This window comes from Physeter macrocephalus, chromosome 8, assembly GCF_002837175.3.
Source record: "Physeter macrocephalus isolate SW-GA chromosome 8, ASM283717v5, whole genome shotgun sequence".
In the NCBI taxonomy this organism is placed as follows: domain Eukaryota; kingdom Metazoa; phylum Chordata; class Mammalia; order Artiodactyla; family Physeteridae; genus Physeter; species Physeter macrocephalus.
In genome coordinates this window covers 130,816,549-130,835,711 of record NC_041221.1, presented here as the reverse complement: position 1 = coordinate 130,835,711, position 19,163 = coordinate 130,816,549, and the positions used below count along the sequence as shown (strand labels likewise).

General features: G+C 55.2%; 1 protein-coding gene across 8 annotated transcripts in view; it reads right to left on the bottom strand.

Moving 5' to 3' along the window:
• Positions 1-8,953, bottom strand: part of TCF7 (transcription factor 7) — a 32,892-nt gene extending 23,939 nt beyond the window's left edge. For 2 of the 8 annotated variants that reach the window (XM_028493237.2, XM_024124315.3), the window contains exons 1-3: positions 8,522-8,843; positions 8,263-8,329; positions 7,628-7,752 (exon numbers count right to left, since the gene is read on the bottom strand). In XM_028493237.2, the coding sequence (XP_028349038.1) occupies positions 7,628-7,752; positions 8,263-8,329; positions 8,522-8,773 (444 nt within the window). In that variant the 5' untranslated portion in view covers positions 8,774-8,843. Of the gene's footprint in view, positions 1-7,627; positions 7,753-8,262; positions 8,330-8,521 lie in introns of all 8 variants that reach the window. The other 6 variants (XM_055086763.1, XM_055086764.1, XM_024124316.2 and 3 more) reach the window with 5 other exon arrangements.
• Positions 8,954-19,163: the final 10,210 nt, after the last annotated feature.

Genomic DNA, 19,163 nt, shown 5'->3' with positions numbered 1-19,163 from the left:
CCTTTGCTCCACAACGGGAAAGGCCCCAACAGTGAGAGGCCCGTGTACCGCAGGAAAAAAAAAAAAAAAAAAAAAAAAAAAAAGAAATAACACAAAACTTCCACCTCTGAGGCACTCCTGCCTTGCATGTGCCAGTTCGCTCGGGTCTGCCCTGCCCAAAGCCCACCCCCTCCCTTGCATCCCAGCATCCACCTGCCCCAGCTGCCGACTCTGCCCGCCTCACCCTCTATGTTCAACTCAAACCATCTCCCGTGGGCACCACACTGCCCTTCATGCTGCCAACACACTGCAGGTACCCACCAGCCACTCCTGGGCTCTGGAACCAGCGCTGCCCGGGTATTAAGTCAAGTGCTGGGCCTTCAATGCTGGCCCTTCTCCAGCCTCACAGACCCTGGGCTTTGGGTGGCTCTTCCAATGACCAAGAACATACTAATTTCTGCCTCTCCTCCTCTGCTTGAGCTGTGCCCCCGACCTAGAGCATCCTCCCACTCTCACCTTCGCAGGTTCTGGGCCAGCCAGAACTCTCCCCTGTCAGGAAGCCTTCCTGGCTGCCCCCACTGGCCTCCCTCCCTCCTCAGTGCCCTTTATCCAACACGGCCGACTCTGAGCCCCCAGGAGAGTCTCTTTGCCTTGCCAGAACTGAGCTCTGGGGGGTGGGGCAGAGGCAGCCGTCCCCTCTGTGCTGAGCCAAGGCCAAGTGGGGCTCAGTAAATACCGGTTAAGAGTCTGGACCAGGATTCTAGATACAGCTGGCACTATGTCGTCGACCAGCTGAGGGCCCAAGGGCTGGCTGGGCCGGACAGCTGTCCTCTGCCCTGCCCCAGGGGAACTGGCTGCTGAGCTTAGCACGGAGAGCATCAGGGGCTTCAGTCCAGCCGCACCCCTTCAGAAGCACTGCACCTACTGGCCCAGCGTCCTTTACAAGGGCCATTTCCACACAGTGTTAACAATCCCTCCCACAGTGGCTTCCACTCATGAAGCACCTACTGTGTGCCGGGAACTCCACATACACTATCTCGTTCCATTCCACAGTAACCCAAGGAGGTAGGAACCTTCGCTATCCTCATTTCTAGATGAGAAAGCTAAGGCCCACAGGAGTTAACTTACCCAAGGCCACTCAGCCAAGGAGTGGAAGATATGGTATTTGAGGGTGGAGCTTCCCGAGTCAGGCCTTCCCTCTTCACTCGTCTAAGCGGCCTTGGATAAGTCCCTTCCCTGACCTGGCCTTACTGTCCCCACCTGCAGAGGAGGGTTGTTACCCCCAAGGATCTGTGCACTGTACCGTTGGGGGAGGGGGAGCCCTGTGACCTGATAAAACACCTGTTTCCTCCAACAGAGTCTTGTTTGTACACAGTGGCAGGAAGCAGCCAGTCACAAGGTATGAGGGAGTGTAACTGTATGGCTTCGGGACCGCAGCTGCCCGAGGAGGCTCAGAGGGAGGCTGCGGCTCCCCTTGTCCCCTCCATGTGGCTCTGCCAACACCCTGATCCAGCCTGACCTCAGCAGTTACGTGACTTGAAACCAGTGCCCCTGCAGCCCATTCTTACAGCTCAGCTAAACCTCCCTTCATGCAGGAACAGGGGTTGGGTGTGATCTTAAGAGACCCAGGAGGGCATGGGCTGCCAACTGGCCATGAGAGGGGACCACCAAGGCCCCCCCTCTTCAACTCCACTCACACCTAAGTCTCGGAGCACCTGGGGAAGTAGGCAGAACTGGTATGGATATCCCTGTTTGCGGGCTATGGAAGCTGACTTGTAAAACCCTGCTGGGGCCGGGGGAAGAATACCTGGGTCCTGGTGACCAACCCAGGGCTCTCTGTCAGCCCCTCCACCCTGCCAAGCTGGAGGAGTGGATAGCAGCCCTAAAACCGCAGACAGGGTGAGGCAGGAGTCTGCAGGATAGGCCTCCTTCAGGGTGCTTTCCTGGCCCTGAAATGCATCAGGGAAGCCCCCAAAACAAAGTTTCAACCTTGGGAGCAGCTGGCGGTGAGGGGGTTGCTGCAGATTTTCCAAATACCACACAGCCTTCCAAGTCAGGAAGGAATGCAAGTCAAAATTACTTTAAAGTCTCACTGCCCACCACGAACCTATAAAATGAACGACAAAAAAGGGGAAACTCCACGTCAGCTATGCTTGGGCACCACAAGGAACCCTCAGTGAACTGGGGCCATGATTCTTCCTACCTCTTGAACCCATAATTCTCTTTGAACATTATGCTCCAGGAAAATAATCAAAATGGAAACTAAGGAGTGATTTGTATAGAGCATCGTTCCCACTGGTAAAGAAGGCAAGCTCCAAGCAAACTAGAAGCCACATGAGGGAGAGATGAATAATAAACATGAGGGAAAACAAGCAAAGAAGCCGTGCATGGGCACTGCCTGGGGGCCTGCACACCAGGGAAGCGTCGGAGCAAGATACAGGGGTGTTGCACACAGGGGACCATGTGAGAAAAGCTCTGGGAGTGGTTCAGAGGCTAATGGCCATGAAGGTCTTTTCCCTTTTTTTTCTTACAAAATAGCTTAAGCCCCTAACATCTTGTGTAAAGGGCTTCTGTATGGCTGGGGAAGGGGAGCCTCTTTCCGAAAAATCTCTGGGCACTGGGAGAGGATTCTCAGGATGGAATGAGTGGCTATGGCTCCCAGTCTGGCCCCAGGAATAACACTTTTCCTCCCAAGAATGCCTGGGTGAGGCAGGCATTGAGGAGGGGGCCTGTACACCTGAGTCCCACCTGAGGGCTGTTCCCCAGGGTTCAGACCCCCAAACCCCGTGGCCCAAAGTGGAGATATAGTCCTCCAGACGGGAGTGCACATGGAGCCTACCACTGAGCCACCACTGGTCCCAGAGGAGCCAGGACAGCAAGGGAGAGGGATCAAATGTGGCCAAACCCTGACCCCCAAGCCCAGGCCACGCTGGCACCTTCCTGGGCACGTCCCTGGTACTGCTGCCTCCAGTCCTCACTCCAACCCTGGGAGGAGGGCTTGCCACTCCCCTTGTGCAGATGAGGAAACTAAGGCTCAAGACATACTTCTGACACATGGGCTGTCTCTGGACTAAGCATGGCAAGTGCATCATAAACCAGTGCCAACCACCTTGGCCTGAAGAGCAGCTGGGGTGGGCAAGGCAGCCGAGACCCGGTGAGGGATGATGGAGAGCCCCGCTTGGATGGTCAGAGCAAGTCTCTCTGAGGAGGTGACATCTGAATAAGCCCTGAGTGAGGAATGAGAAGCGGCAGCTAGGTGAAGAGCTAGAGAAGAGAATGCCGAACTGCGGGAACGAGCGCAAAGGTCTTGAGATGGAAAGAACTTGGTGGTTTTAAAACCTATCAGGTCACTGAGGTGGCTGCTTTTTAGGGAGAAAGGAAGAGTATGGTGCAGATGAGGAGGGGCGGTCAGCAGGGGCTGGCCACCCAGGCCATGGCGAGTGGCTTAGATTTTACTTCGAGAGCAATGGGAGCCTCTACAGGGTTTCATCAGGCGAGAGATGGGATCTGACTTATGTTTGGCTGCTCTGTGGATCCTGGATTGAGGGTTAGGGTAGGGTTGTGGGGAGGGACCCAGGTCCGCTGCAGGGACCCTAGAGAAGGCTGCCTTCCTGGGGGAGGGATGGTGATGGTTGGGTCTTGGGGGTAGCGAATGAAGTAGAGACGTGGAAGATTTGGGATGTCTGGAGGGAGCCCAGATGCCTGCCAGCCCCCTATTTGTATTCATCTGGCAGACAACTCTACTCCTTCAGGAAGCTGCTCAGCAGACCCTCCCCACGGCCTAGGAAGGGGCCAGGTCTGCCCAGGACAGGCCAGAAGGACCTTTTGTGACAGTACTCCTCTGGCCAGGGATTCAGGTCTATTCATCTGTCTCCTCCACTCAGCTGGGCACTCCAGGGGCAGAGGCTGGTTCTGCTCCGTCTGGTGCCCAGCCTGGTGCCAAACTCTCTCCTAACAGTCTTCATCCCAACCAGGGCTGGTGACCAACCATCACTACCCCTCCTCCGTGAGGCCCCACTGCTCACCCTCTGAGGGGTGTGGAGGGTTGGGTGGGTGCATCTCTGCAGAGCCCCGCCGGACAGGCTAGCCACACGTCAGCAGCACTTCCTTCCTCTGCTCAAGTCTTGCTCATACCCTCACCTCCTGCTCCCCCAGGGCTCGCTCCCCTCACTTGGACCTCAGACCTTGGAGTCAGAGAACATGAGCCCGATGGCCAGGAGCCCACTGCTTCAAGTGGGCTCCTCCACGTCAGATGTCTCCGGGCATGCCCAGACACCAGGACGGCACAGGGAAACAGTCCCAAGTCCCTGCAAGAGCCAAAAGGCTCAGCTCAGCTATTTTTTTAAAAAATTGAGATGTAATTCACATACCTTAAAATTGACCATTTTAAAGTATACAATTCAGTGGCTTTTAATATATTCACAAGATTGTGCAACCATCACCACTATCTAATTCCAGAACATATTCATCACCCAAAAAAAGAAACCCCATACCCATTAGCAGTCACTCCCCATTCTCCTCTTCCCTCAGCCCTCGGCAACCACTCCTCTACTTTCTGTCTCTATGGATTTGCCTATTCTGGCCATTTCCTCTAAATGGCAAAAGGCTCAGCAGCTTTCCAGGCCACAGATACCAAGCAGAGCCCATAGAAGGGGTCAGAAGAGTGACATGGCCTCATAGCCTTTTTGAGCTGAGGATTTGCACCAGACTGTCAGTTCTGCACTAAGACTCTGAGTTTCCCTAAGGAGTGATGCCTTACTCATCCCAGAAATCCCTCAAAGTCTGGCAACAGGACCAGTCATTGCCCCTCCCCACCTCAATCCCAGAGTGGAGCAAACAAAACAAAACAATAGTGGCTACTGGTCTAGGCCAGTAACTGTCTGCAAGCCTACATTAGATGCCTGAAAGACGTCAGCTATGAAATTAACTTTGACCTAATTTCCACTTTCAAAAACAGAGTTTGCAAGAAACCAAGTACCAAAAAGAAGGAACCTTTTGGGAGAAAAATCCCTCTGCCCCGTGGCAGTTGGCTGTGAGGTGGTCATTTGCCCCATTGCTCCTGAGAGCGTCCAAGTCTGCCTGCTTTGAGGTGTCCAGCGTAGCAGCCGCGTGGGTATTCCACCCACAGAAGGGCAGATGAGGTCCCTGGGTTTTCACCACTGTCAGGGGAGGTCAAGAGTTGGGCACAACTGAGCTCCCCCGCACAACTGTTAACCACTTGGATTCCCTCAGAGAGGGCAAAGAGCAAGAGGGGCCAAGTTCTAAGGCTCATGGGGAGGGGCTGGGCAGTGTGTCATCTGTCCCCTGAAGAGGGGCTCAGGAAAGCAGAGCTTTGGAAAAAAACTTCCAAAGGTGATTTTCCTCAGGTCCCCTACAAGGGACTCCTAACCCATCGTAAGAGTTTCTTTCCTCTTTCCAGATACATGAACCTTGAATCACAGGATAAATGTGCTCCCAAAACATGGGGTCAATTAATTTTGCTTTTTAAAACCTCAACATATTTTAAAGGTCCACACAACTCTGAGTAACACAAAGAACTACTACTCTTATTTGCTATTTGGTTGTAAGTATCAGATTTGCTTAAAGGAGGCTCCCCTATATTCACGTACATCTTCCTCACCCAGCATCTCCCCACCTTAGGCCCTTGCCTCTGTCCTTGTCCCCAGCCCCATGGAGCAGCCGATGCCAGGGCACAGAAAGTCAGCTCCAGAGCCTGCCCTCCTCCTGTGTTCCCAGAAGCCAGGCTGCGGGAGGCTACAGCGGTGTCGGGAGGAGGACAAAGGGATCTGCCCCTATAAGAGAGGGTGTGACACATAGAAATGCATCTGCTGTACCTTGAGAAAGAGCCCAAAGTTGAAAAAATGAATGATCCAGGCCAGGGGAGTGATGGTGTGCCTGCCCTAGTTCCTACTCCCCCCCAGTCCTGACTGCTAGAGGCAGCCATCCATCTGCCTACACTTCGACCAGTGTAAGCTAAAGGACACCAAATGGTCCCATCACCACACCCGTACGAAGAACGAGGCACTCCCACTCTGGGCACTCTCCTACCACTTGCCCAGGCTGTGAAAGAAACTCAGAAACACCGCCTTTTCCCTGCACCTCTGTGTAATCATAAGATGCTGGAGGGAATCTGCCTGCTAGGTCTGCTTCGGGTCCTAGGCCTTTTGTTAGTCATGATTATCAGGGACGCCAGCCCCCTGTCAGCAGCTCACGTGCCTGTGGTTTGGTAGTAGTGGGTCATGTCCCACCACTTGGCCCCAAATCTAAGGGTTTACACCTTGTAGGGGGCCCCCAAAGCATCCTTCAGTATCAGCTCATGAAGGGTAGAGGTCTCTGGGGAGAGCTGCTGCGTCAGGTGGCAAGGTCAGAAGGTGAGCCCCTTGCCCCACAGACTTGGAAGGAAGCGAGTACCTCACAGACGGAGCCACCCCAGAGCAGAAAGCCAGACAGACCACTCAACCAACATGTTCCTTCACAGATGAAGGAATGGGGGTCCAAAGGGCAAGGAGCTTATTTCAAGTCAGCTGCCTACCACCAGGTTTTCCATCCCGGGCTTCTGGAGAGAAGGCTCAATCTACTTTCTCATGTCCCACCAGCTTCAGCATGAAACAGCTTTCAGAACCAACCCTCCTCACTCCTGATCTGACACAGCCTGGCAGTCACTCTCCGGCCTCTGGGTGACCCCCACCACCAGCCATGTGAGCCTCCTACTGCTGGCCTGACCTGCCCTGGGTCTACATTTGCAGCCAACACCCACCCACCACAGACCCCAAACCCTTACATGTACTCTAGAAGCTCTAATCTCACCCCTGACTTCGGCCAGCTGAGCACACTCTGAAACACTAATCTGAATTTTTCGTTAAGTGCAGCTTTACTGCCGCTCCACAGCACTCAGAAAAGGCTCTTCACACTTTAGGTCATCTGCACCAGTGGGCAAAAAGCATGGTTTGTAATGATCATGGAATCTTCTCAAAGCACTGGGTACTTAAATTTAATTTGCAAATTCATTAAGCAGGCCGCTTACTGACACTACTGATTTGAAACACCTTTGCAAACCCTTCCTGGTGCAATTTGAGACCAAGCCAGCTTCATAAAAACCCACTTTCCACACATCGTATTTGGGTTGTTTCTCTGGTAAGGCCACATTCATGCCAATAAGGACAGAGCGAGTAGAGCATGTTTCTCCTGTACAACCAGGAGACCTGAAGCAGACCAGCTTTTCTGCCTCCTCCAAACACTGAGGATTGGGGCTTAGTGGGAGAAGGCTAACAGCAAAGCTCACAACTCTGAGCACACTACATACACCACCCTCAGGAGGGGTGGGTGGTCTCAGCTTAACCGTTCTCCAAGCCGACTCTATCCCAGCATCACCTAGCACCAGGACAGGGCCCACGCCTGCTAGTGAGCAAGCTGGGAAGACAAAAGCCAACCGCTGGAGGCAGGTGGGGTGCCTAGGGCAGCCCTCCTTCCTTCAGGAAAGTTCTCCTTCTGGTTCAGATCCCGCTGGGTGTGGACGGGGAAAGAGGCAAGAACAGAGCTCTCCTGTATCCATTTTGTTCTAGGCAAAAGTCACTTCTTGCCCATGCCTCACATACTTGATCAAGAAGGTAGCAGGCACAAGGCGGGCTGGGCTGCTGGGGCCACTTACCAGCGAGGGCTGCGGCTGGGGGTGCTGCCCTGCTCCCGAGGGGGGTGGGTAGTGCATGAGCAGATTGAAGGCGGAGTAGACGGTGTCTTTGTACATGCCGCTGGCGCACTCCGGGGCCTTCAGGCCTGGAAAAACCACAGCTGGTCAGAAGCGCCAGCCCGGGAGACTCGGGCTGAAGGCTGTCTGCTCGCTCGAGAGAAAATCGGAATTGCCAAGGGGTCCCCTTCAAGTTCGTGACTTGAAGGGCTGGGGGTGCCCGTAGTGCCAAGTTTCGACGAAGGACCCCGAGTTCGGGCCTCCCTTTCTCGGCCCCCACTCCGCCCTCCGACCAAGGAACCTTGACCAACGCTTTCTCCTCAAGTCGGGGGATCAGTCAGTCACCTGGGCAGGAGGGGAGGCGGAGATGGCGGGGGTCTGTTTACTCCTATAAAGGTCAGGGCACCGGAAGTGACTCGAGCCCGGCGGCGCCCGGGAAACCCGCCCCCCACTCCCCCACCCCCTCGGTTTTACCGCCTCCTCGAGCTGCAGTTGGGGGGAGGCACCCCCTCGGCTCCCTCCCGTCCTCAAAGGCCCCGCTCTCCCACCGAGGCCGGGCCTTAGCGGGAGGAGGGGAGCCGGGCCGGGCAGAAACTCACCGTCTTCCAGAGACTCTGGAAGTTTGTCGGGGAAAAGTCTCTGCGAAGTGTGTTCCCGCCCGAGAGCCTGCGGGGAGATCCAGAGGGGCCTTGAGAGGGCTGGGAAAGCTGGGGACTCGGGGCCCAGGGCAGGAGGGGTCTGAGGGATGCGGACCCCCGAGGGCCGCGGGAGGGAGGGGCGGGGAAGCGCGAGCCGAGCGCCGGGGCCGGCGGAGCGCGGCGGCTGCGGGGGAGCAGCGAGGCGCGGGCCGGCGCTCACCTCGGCCCCGACCTCGGCCTCGCCGCGGGCACCGGCGCCCGCCCCCGGGACCCCCGCGTCGCCGGCCGCGCCCTCGGACTCATTGACGAGCGACGACTTGAGCTCGGCCAGGTCGCGCTCGGGGCCCGCGGCGCTGTCGCGGCTCTTGTCGTCCTGCTCCTCGCCCTCGTCCTGGAAGGCCAGCAGCTCGTCGGGCGCGCCGAGGTCGTCGCCGCCGCCCGCGCCGCCCCCGCCCGAGTCCAGCTGAGGCATGGTGCGCTCCGCCCTCGGGGGCCCGGGGCGCGGGGGTGCGGGGCGCGGAGCCGGCCCGGGAGGCAGCGAGCCCGGAGTCCGGACCTCCGAGCCCGGAACGCGGCGGGCGGAGCGCGGGCTGACTCCGCCTGGGCGGGCTGCGGGCGCGGGGCGCGGGCGCAGGGCTGAGAGGCTCGGGGAGCTGGCGGGTCCGAACATCAAAGGCGCCGCCGGCTGAGTGCCGGGGGCGGGGCGGGGACGCCGGGGGCGGGCCCGGTCGATGGGCGGAGCCATAGCGCCCCGGCCCTCCTCTCCCGGGAGAGGCCGGGACGTGTCCAGTGGGTAGAGACTTAAAGGGCTCGCTCGCCCAGGCATAACCTGAGTGAGGCGTCGGAGGAGCCTGAAAAGCATCACACTTCTCCTGAAATGCGGGGACTCTAAAGGAGATTCTTGACCTTGATTCCTCCCCTACAACAAGGGAGTCCCTTCCTGCGCCCAGGTTTCTCCCCCAGCTGCGGAGGGCGCGGAGTTTGTGGGTGCCTTGGAACGGGAGGCAAGGTGTGAGCAGAGTCTGTGCCCCGGGCCCAGTATGTCCTGGGCTTGGAACTGAGGGCTTCCTAGAGCTCGGGGGCTGCTCGAGGCTGTGCTCGAACACCGGGCCGGCAGAGTTAGGACTCCTCAAAACTCCGTTCTCTGAAGCATCTTCCAGCCTTCTGCCAATCTGGGACCTCCTTCCAGGTCGCCCGCACGCAGTGCGAACGCAAGCATATACCCCTCACAGATTTATTGAGTGCCTGTTGTATGAGGGACTCATACATTACACACCTGTGATGGGCCTCTCAGCCATGTGGTGGCTCCGAGGCGCGAACACAGCCAAGAGGGCAAGGAGGAAATATCCCGCCAGACCCCATTCCAATCCTCCAGCCCCAACCCCACCCCCAACACCTCGCTCAACTGAGTTCCCTGCCTGGAACCTGCGGCCGGGGGAGGGGAGACTTTGGGCAGCTACGTGGGCCGCGGGATTCTGACGAGGGGTCAGTGGTCCCAGCAACTTGACCGGGAAGTCGCATTCCCGCAGAGCCCATTGATTCTGAGCCTGGTGCAGGCGGGCCCTCGCAAGATCTAGGCTGCAGGGTCTGTAGCCGGGGGAGGGCGGGAACGTGAGCCACCTTCCATCGCATCTACCAGGCACCTTGGGTCATGTCCACGCGGGCCTCCTCAGCACACTTGACCTCAGCTCAGCCACTGCATCTAGGAAAGACACCGGCCCTTTTGGATCGCGGTGCAGTAAACCCAGCAGGTTTCGGTGCTGGATTCAGTGTAGATGTTCCCACGTCTCCCGAAAGCAACTGGTGCAGAGGGTATTTAGGAGGCGAGAGCTTCTTGGACGCGTGTCCGGTTCAGAGTCCCACAGGAGTCCTGTAGCGGCGCAAAGCCTGGCCGGAAGAGGGCCGCGCCGCCCCTGCGGGTCCAAGCCCAGCCGGGCTGGCTGCGGATCAAAGAGCCACGGCCGCCCTTCTCTGCGTTCAGATCCTATCTGCACCCGCCCAGCAGGGCGCCTCGGCCCCCCACCTCAGGGCTAGAGTGCCCACTTTTCCTCCCTTCCCGGTGCTGGAGGGGCGGGGGGGGGGGGAGGGGGTTGGGCACTGGTGCTCAGCTTGGTGATGGAGATGTGGGAAGACCCTGCCCATTAGGTCTCCCCCGGCTCCTTTCCTGGCTGTGAGCTTACTGCTCAGTCCCACTCATCCCCTCTAGAGTGTGTGTGTGGGAGGGTTGTTCCAGCCTGACTTGGCCCAGTTGAGAGGGGAGAGGGTACAGGAGGAGGTGCCCACAGCTTCCCCCCCATCCCCTGACCCTGAGGTTGCAGGGTCTGGCTTCGGAATGAGTGTCCTCTGGGAAGCTGAATGGGAATACAAATCTGCCTAATCCAAAGGCTTTGGAGGTCCTCCTCTGTTTGCGGGTGACCCCAGCTTAGCAGGAGCCTCCTTCCTCCAGGAGAAGGTCCACAGACCCATGCTGTCGCAGTGGACATAGGCCAGTGGGGATTGAAGTTTTCTCCATGGAGAAAGGAGAGAAGTCAGGGCAACAGTGAAGTGGTTGGTTTGTTTTTCTCAATCAGGCTAAATTTTTTTCAGCTTAAAGTATTAGCCTTTAATCAGAGATTATGAACTTTCTGCTCTATTGGGATGAAAACAGCCTTTCTTTACTAAAATGATAGAATTGATTTTTTTTTTTTTTTCTTTTTTGCGGTATGCGGGCCTCTCACTGTTGTGGCCTCTCTCGTTGCGGAGCACTGGCTCCGGACGCGCAGGCTCAGCGGCCTTGGCTCTCGGGCCCAGCCGCTCCGCGGCACGTGGGATCCTCCCGGACCGGGGCGCGAACCCGGGTCCCCTGCATCGGCAGGCGGACGCGCAACCACTGCGCCACCGTCAGGGCAACAGTGAAGTGGTTGGTTTGTTTTTCTCAATCAGGCTAAATTTTTTTCAGCTTAAAGTATTAGCCTTTAATCAGAGATTATGAACTTTCTGCTCTATTGGGATGAAAACAGCCTTTCTTTACTAAAATGATAGAATTGATTTTTTTTTTTTTTTCTTTTTTGCGGTATGCGGGCCTCTCACTGTTGTGGCCTCTCTCGTTGCGGAGCACTGGCTCCGGACGCGCAGGCTCAGCGGCCTTGGCTCTCGGGCCCAGCCGCTCCGCGGCACGTGGGATCCTCCCGGACCGGGGCACGAACCCGCGTCCCCTGCATCGGCAGGCGGACTCTCAACAACTGCGCCACCAGGGAAGCCCGAGAATTGATTTTTTAACTATCCTTATTTGGCAAAAAAAAAACTTGGCCACTCTCTGTTCCCTCTGCCACCCCAAATTTCTTTGGACATTTTATAGGGCTGTGAAATCCCAAGGTCTGGGATCTGCTGCCCTATGGGGTCATGGCCCCAACCTCTTGCCCTGCTGGGTGGAACTGGGGGAGGGGGTGGGTGAGTAGGGAGAACAGAGGGGTGAGGTGGGGTAAGGTTGGGAGAGAGAAGCTGAGGCTCAGACATCCACAGCCACAGTGGAATCAGCCTGAAGGCTTGCTGAGGGAGCCTCTCCCCTATACCTGGGCTCAGGCTGTGGAGAAGGGAGGGGCCGAAGCAGGGACCTGCCCTCCAGGAGGCACTGACTGTTTGAGAAGCTCAGAAATTACTAGAGCTGAGTTTGTTACTGTATTAATCTGTACAGATGATGGGCAGGAGGGAGCTCAGATACGGGGAGATCAATGTGGCTGGAACGGTCAGGCTGGCTTCCTGAGGGAGGCAGATTTCATCTGGGCCTGGAAGGCTCTGCAGTGCTTGGAGAGATAGAGAGGAAAAGGTATTCAGGCTTGTCCCCATAAGATATATATACCCACCTCTGCAGCAGCCCCTTGTCTGGTCAGCACTGAATCCATCAACCACACAGTGACTTCATATTACTGAGTGATTACTATGTGCCAGGCATCATGGGAAGAGCTGCACACACATTATCTCGTTTATTCACCATCCCAATCCTATGACATAGGGACTATTATCCCCATTTATGAATGAGAAAACTAAAAAGCTCAGAGAGGTTGAATAAGTCCCCGCAGGTCTCACGGCTTAGAAGTGAGGGTATGTTAGTATTCCGAACCCTGGCAGTCTGACTCCTGAGCTGCCCTAACCACCACATTCTAGTGTTCCATTATGACTTCTAAAATTCCAGAGGGTGTCCTTATCTGCTTTGTGATCTTTGCAGACAAATGCTGATGAATGAGCTGTCACTAATAGAATCCCAGCTTTCTGGGTGGCTCACGTTGCATACAGGGGCCACCAGGAGGATTGGGGAAACTTCCTGGCTGGTCTGAATAGGGTGGCTCAAGCCCTTTGCTGGTTGAGAGGGCCCAGAGCATCTGCCTTGAGTCAGACAGACCTCAGCCCGTACCATCTCTCCCTTGGGCTCACCCTAGACTGCCTGCTCTGGTCGCTGACTCAGATCCCAAACAGAGATGATAGGCCCTGGGGTTCCTCTGTGGGGTGGTGAGTGGGATCTGCTGTGGCTGCCCCCCCTGGAGGTGACCAGGGAATTTGGGGACCAGGGCCAGCTGCAGGGAGGCCCCAGAATCTTCTGGACTCATGCAGCCCAGGCTTCATTTTCACACAAATGAACAAGGTGGATCGCGCTCTCATCAGATGCTGAACGCAGGACAAAATCAGAGCTCTTAAGGGTTGAGGGATGGAACAAGAGAGCTCTAGGTTTGGATTTAGACAGACCTGGTTTCCATCCCTGCCCTGTCATTTATTAGCTGGGGGACCGCAGGTAAATCACTGACCCTCTCTGAGCCTCAGCTTCCTCAGGGGCAAAATGGGTGTCACCCCAGAGCCTGCCTCGCGCTGTGGGAGCAAGGCTGAGATGACTCATGTATCCTAGGAAAGAGCTTAGCACAACACCCAGCACATTCCAAGCACTCTAATAAATGGGTGCTCTTGAGCTAGATATTTTTCATAAGTTGTTAGGCTAATTGGCTCTTCATGTAACGTCATGTAAATCATCTAAATGTTCTCATGGCCTGAGCCCACTTAATCACAACTAAGGCTGAAAATATACATTTCCTTTCCTTTTCTTTCAAGTTCCTTTAACATGAAAGGCCCGCATGAACTCTCTGACCTTTTCTAACAGGGAGACCCTTGAAATGTGGTGTTTCCAGAAAACAGCTTAAAGGAGCCCCAGATGGATTTGGTAAATTACAACGGGGAGAGAGGTTCAGAGTGGGTCTCTTCCTGCCTGCCAGCCGCCTGGCATCCTGTTGGGGCTTGCTGAACGCTGCCTGGAGGCTGGACTGCTGGCTCCAGGCAGGAACACTTCCCATGGAGCTTTCTCTCTCGGGGCAAAGCCTGGTCACACGTCCTAGAGTCAGACTGGTTTGTTACTAGAAACACAGTTTGCTCTCTGAAAACTCTGTGTAGTTTCACTGCACGTCTGTGCATGTGTGTCTGTGTGTGTACATGTGGGAGGTTGTGGCCTGAAGAATGGCAAAGACACACAATTGCTGGGATGTGACTGCTCTGGCAGCTGCCTTTAAAATGAAGCAAGAGGGCTTCCCTGGTGGCGCAGTGGTTAAGACTCCGCCTGCCAATGCAGGGGACACGGGTTCGAGCCCTGGTCCAGGAAGATCCCACATGCCACGGAGCAACAAAGCCCGTGCACCACAACTACTGAGCCTGCGAGCCACAACTACTGAGCCCGCGTGCCACAACTACTGAGCCCGTGAGCCACAACTACTGAAGCCCGCGCGCCTGGAGCCCGTGCTCCACAAGAGCAGCCACCGCAATGAGAAGCCTGTGCACCGCAACGAAGAGTAGCCCCCGCTCACTGCAGCTAGAGAAAGCCCACACATAGCAACAGACCCAGTGCAGCCAAAAATATATATATAAATGAATAAATTTAAAAAATAAATAAATTTTAAAAAAAAATAAAAAAAATAAAATGAAGCAAGAGGGTTTGGGGTCATTATTTCCATCTTTATAATCTTCTGTGTGTTCTCCCCCAGACCCCCTCCCCCGCAATTAATGCAATAACCGAGAATTACCCTTAAAATAGAAATTTAATAATGAAACTCGATGTTAGCTTTTCCTGATGAAAACCCAAGGAAGTTTGGCCAAATTGGCTTGAGGGGTCGTAGTGGTGGTGAGATTATAAAGAGAGCTGCCCCACAGGTTCAGAGGGCTCCTTATGAAGTTTCCCGGGGCTAATCTCCCACATGGGACCAGCTATTGTTCCCAGTAAATGGGGCTGGGATTTGCTCACTCGGAGGAATAGAGTCCTGGGTTTCCACAGGAAGGGGTCTGGAGTCAGAGGCACCAAGGTGTCAGCACCAAAGGCAAGCTGGGAGTGGCTGCTGCGTGCCAAGCACTGTGCCGCCAGGGCGCACTGGTCTCCCAAGAGCTCAGTAGTGGGAGGCTGTGTCCCATACCCTGCTCCACCACTGGCCTGCTGGGTGAACTGCCTTCTCTGGGCTCAGTGCCCCTTACCTAGTTTCAGGGATGCAGTGAGGAGCCTGTGGCGATGAGTCCAGAGATGAGAGACAAGAGGCACCCCAAATGCAACAGGAAGTGGGGGACACTGAGGCCCAGTGTCCATGTGAGAGTCGCCGGCAGTTTCACGGAAGAGTGTGCCCACGTTCGCTCCTGTGTGGGGTGTGGGAACGGCCCGAAACACGTTGACATACGAATGTCTTACCAGGAAAGTACCATTAGATGTCTCTTTTTGAAACAGGGCTGTCAGGGCTTTGCTGCTTATCGCTAGGGTCTGACACAGAGCTGGCGAACTGCAGTGCTCAGAAACTTTTGGATGGATGACTTACTTGATGGATGGATGGATGAGTAGGTGGATGGATGGATGAGTAGTTGGATAGATGGATGGGTGAATCATTCACAGCAGTGACCACTTAGAATTCAGGGAGAAAGTAGCAAGCCCAGTACCCGCTTTCTAGGAACTTGCCGTCTTGCGGGGGACATCAGGCCAATAGCATTCCCAGGAGCCAGGGGTTTGGAAACATGGCTGTTGTATGCATGTCATGGTAGACAGGGAGGGCTTCCGGAGGATGAAGGTCAGCCTAGGAGGCAAGTAGAATTTAGGAGGTGGGGCAGTAGCCCACACTCTGGGTTGTGAGGAACTTTGACCCCATAGGGTCTCTGGGGCCTAGGTGAGCCAGGAACCTGGGGGGAGAGTTTGGCTATCTGTTGAGCCTTGCCCAGAATGGCACATCTTCATGCCCCAGTTCCTACAGTCCCCTCAACCCCCCACCAACTGGGACAATTTCTCCCAAGTACCACCTCCCCAGACACCGGCTCTCCCTGTTCGCCTCCTCTCCTAGGACAGACTACTTCCTGGGTGCATAATCCACCATCTTGCACTGGGCTTCAAGGCTTTCCTGGCTCAGTGCCCCAAGTAGAGTGCCCCCTCTTTTCTAGCAGCTGGGCGGGGGGAGGAGCAACAGGACATGGGAGGTAGGGAGGATTAAAGGGGACCTGGGCCAGACCCTGGAGTCACTGCCAGTCCCAATGTACATGGCCAGTAAAGATTCTGAGAAGTCCTGCACCAGGAAAGTCCTGTCTAGCCTTCTTTGGTTAAGTGCCTTCCAAACTTATGTGACCATAAAACTATTTTTCCATGTATGATTTTCCAAAGAATGTGGCTCCCCTGAAGGTCTTTTGGGAAATGCTGGTATCCCTGGTTTCAGGAGGCAGAGATGGGCACTCCTTATCCAGAACATATTCCAATTTATGTCCCTGATATGGAGGCAATTAGCAACACTTGCACCCCAAACTGGTCTTTACAGCTCTAACCAGGCTTCACTCTAGGCCTACTGGAGTCTTGGCTTCTTGGGATCACAGAACCTTCATCTGTGCCATTGCTGAGTGCTAATATGGACCAAGCATACAGTGGCACTTAATAAATGCCTGCTGCCCGTGTGATGGGGCTGTTGTGTAAAGGTCCAACTCACCTCGGTTCCTCAAACTCCCAGGGGCTATTCCCATTGGTTTGTTAGCTGGGAATTCTGCAGTGTCTGAGATGCCTTGCTTTTTCAAGGCTCATCTCTGGTCTCTCCCTTATCCAGGAAGCCTTCCCACCTACTTGGGTCCACAGGGATCTCTCTCCCTTCCAGACTCCCATTGCCTTTAGAATTGGAACCCCTCAACTGCTCCTGAGCTGTTCAGTCTCTGTTTCCTGTGAGTGAGTCTCCTGTCCCTCGACTGCTGTCTGTGTTGTCTGGTGGTCAAGAGTGGGGCTTAGAGCTCACAGCTTGTGTGTGAACTAGGGCTTCTGCACTTACTCATTGTGGGTGGAACCTTAGGCGAGTCCCCTCTTTCTTGGAGCCTTCGGTTCCTCATCTGTTAAGTGGGCGCAATGATAGTATTGTCTCAAAAGCTGGGAAGGTGAGATGAGTTCCTGCTTGTAAAGTACTTTGCACGGTGTCACGTGTGGAGTAGGTTCTTGCTAAGTGGCAACCAGTTTCAATTATTATTATTGATCCCAGCCAGCAGGGCTGAGTTCAGGACCAGCCCTTCAAAGTGCTTAGCAGAGGCTGTCCTGCCATCTTGCAGTCCTGCTAGTCATGGGTGGGGAAGGCATCAGGAACCCTGCCTTCTGAGGCCAGGCCGAGGCCACTGAGTGTTCAAGCGGGGACTCCTGAGTAGGGACTCCTCCTGCCAAGAGATGGCCATCTCCAGATGTCTGCAGGCCGGAGGGAGCCAGCTGGCCTGTGGTGCCTGAGGGCAGAGGCGGGAGTAATGGGAGGAAATTACATGGAGAGATTTCATCTGGCTTGAGGAAGCACGTCTACCAGGCAGAACTGGCCAACCGTGGGCCGCCCAGGCCACCGACAGAGCCAGTGAGCTCTCCCTGTCACCAGAGGTGTACGAGCAGAGGCCGGGGGCTTCCAAGGGAGGGAAGCCACTGAGGGGATTTCTACCCTTGAGGCTCCTCCGAGGCTGTGGGCAGTCCGTTGTACTTCCTGAGTGGGCCTGCCCCTCCCTGGCCCATCTTGAGTCCACCGCAGGTGTCTGAGAGTGCGGGCAAAAGCTTGGATACTTCTGGCTCCAAACTGGGGCTGGAGGCTGGAGGGGAGAGGGTGTTGCTATAAGAGGCTGATCTCAAGGGGGTTAATAACCACAAAGTCACCTTTTTGAGGCAGCAGCTTAGTTCAGTGGCTGACATCATGGAGCCAGAGCCTGTTCTGTGCCCAGGCACCTGCCTTAGGCCTGCTGGGGTCACGGAGGATAGAGATTGGTGGTGGGAGGGGCATTATTCTTAAATCAGCCTCCCCTCTCTTGCTGCAACTTCTAAAACCAGGGGCTGAGGAGAAAGATGGGAAGAAGCAGGAGAGGGGAGAGCCTGGGTTTCAATACTGGTTCTGCCACTTGGTAGCTCTGTGACTTTGGACAAGTCACTTAACCTCTCTGTGCTTCAGTTTTCTCTGTAAGACGGAAAGATAATAATACCTCCCCCATTCGGTTCTTGTGAGGATTAAGTGAGTTATTGTTTGTGGTCCATAATAGTCCATAGTAAGTACCATGTATCTGTTAAATAGATAAAAATTAATTGATAAACTCACCTATGCCTAGCTTGGTACTGTGCAAGGGTCTTTATAACAATCACCTTGTTTAGTCTCCACAACAACTTAATAAGGTTGAAACTACTATTATTAGGGAAAGTGAATCTGAGAAGGTCAAGTTCCTTGCCCAAGGTCACACAGCTGATGAGAGGCAGGGTGAAGGTTTAAACTCCGGATGGTCTGGCTCTCCGTCACTCGGCTCTGCTGCCCCACAGGTTTGCAGCCTCTTTAGGGAGGTAAGGTGCCAATGAGGGCAGGGTAACAACAGATCAGTGGGCAGGAAGGGGTCAGAGGCATCCCCCAACCCCCATCCGCCTTGGTCAGGCTGGAAGCCCCCTCTCGTGGCTGCTGCCTGGGAGAGATTTCTCTGACTAATTTGTGGAAACGTTGCTGGGTGACTCCGATTACAAATTACAGTCCTGCTTCCTCCAGCTGAGTAATCTCCATGATGGGGAGGAGGGGGCCTGGAAGTAGCCGGAGTTCTGGGCTGGCAGTGTTTGCCTTGGCGGTGACACTGCTGAGGGAGCTGGGCCACCCCAGACAAGCTCCAGGGATAAGGGACAGGAGCTGGACAAGGACACAGTCTCTCTGGGTGGTGTGGGGCCTGTGGGCCTAAGGTGTCCTGCTCACTCCCATTTTCTCTTCTGTCCCAGCTGGACTCCTCTCTCTTGCTCATGACTGTGTGTCCTGGGCTGAGCCAGGGCCTGGCAGAGAGCAGATGTCCAATAAATACCTGTTGGATTCCAGAAGTCTCCAGACACTGCACTTCACTGTTTACAATATTCCTTCCCCCTCTGTTATCTCATCTGATCCTTACAACAACCCTGAGAGGTAGATGAGGAAACTGTGGCTCAGAGAGAGGAAGTGACTTGCCCAAGGTCACACAGCTCAAACCCGGGTTGCCGGGCTCCAAATTATCTGTAGCTCCGCAGCCCACAGAGACGTCTCCCCTGTCCTTGTGTGAGGACAGTGGGAGGACAGAAGGAACCCCTCGTGGATGGAGGCTCCCCCATGGCCTCCTTCGGCACAGAAGTACTCCTCAGAAACTGTCAGGGGAGATGGACTTATTGTCTACTGGGACACAGAGCTACAGCCTCTGGGGCTTCTGACTGGGGTGAGGAGGCTCAGGGATGCCAAGCTCTTTCCCAGCCTCTCCTGGCTGTCAGATAGACAGGTCCACGCAGTCAGAAGCTCTTTGCCAGGGAGGTGCATCCAAGTCACTGTCCCAAAGGCCAGTCTCCATTCTGCAGTGGTGAAAGTACATCTCTTCACCTCTGGGTCACTGGTGGGCCTCTGCTG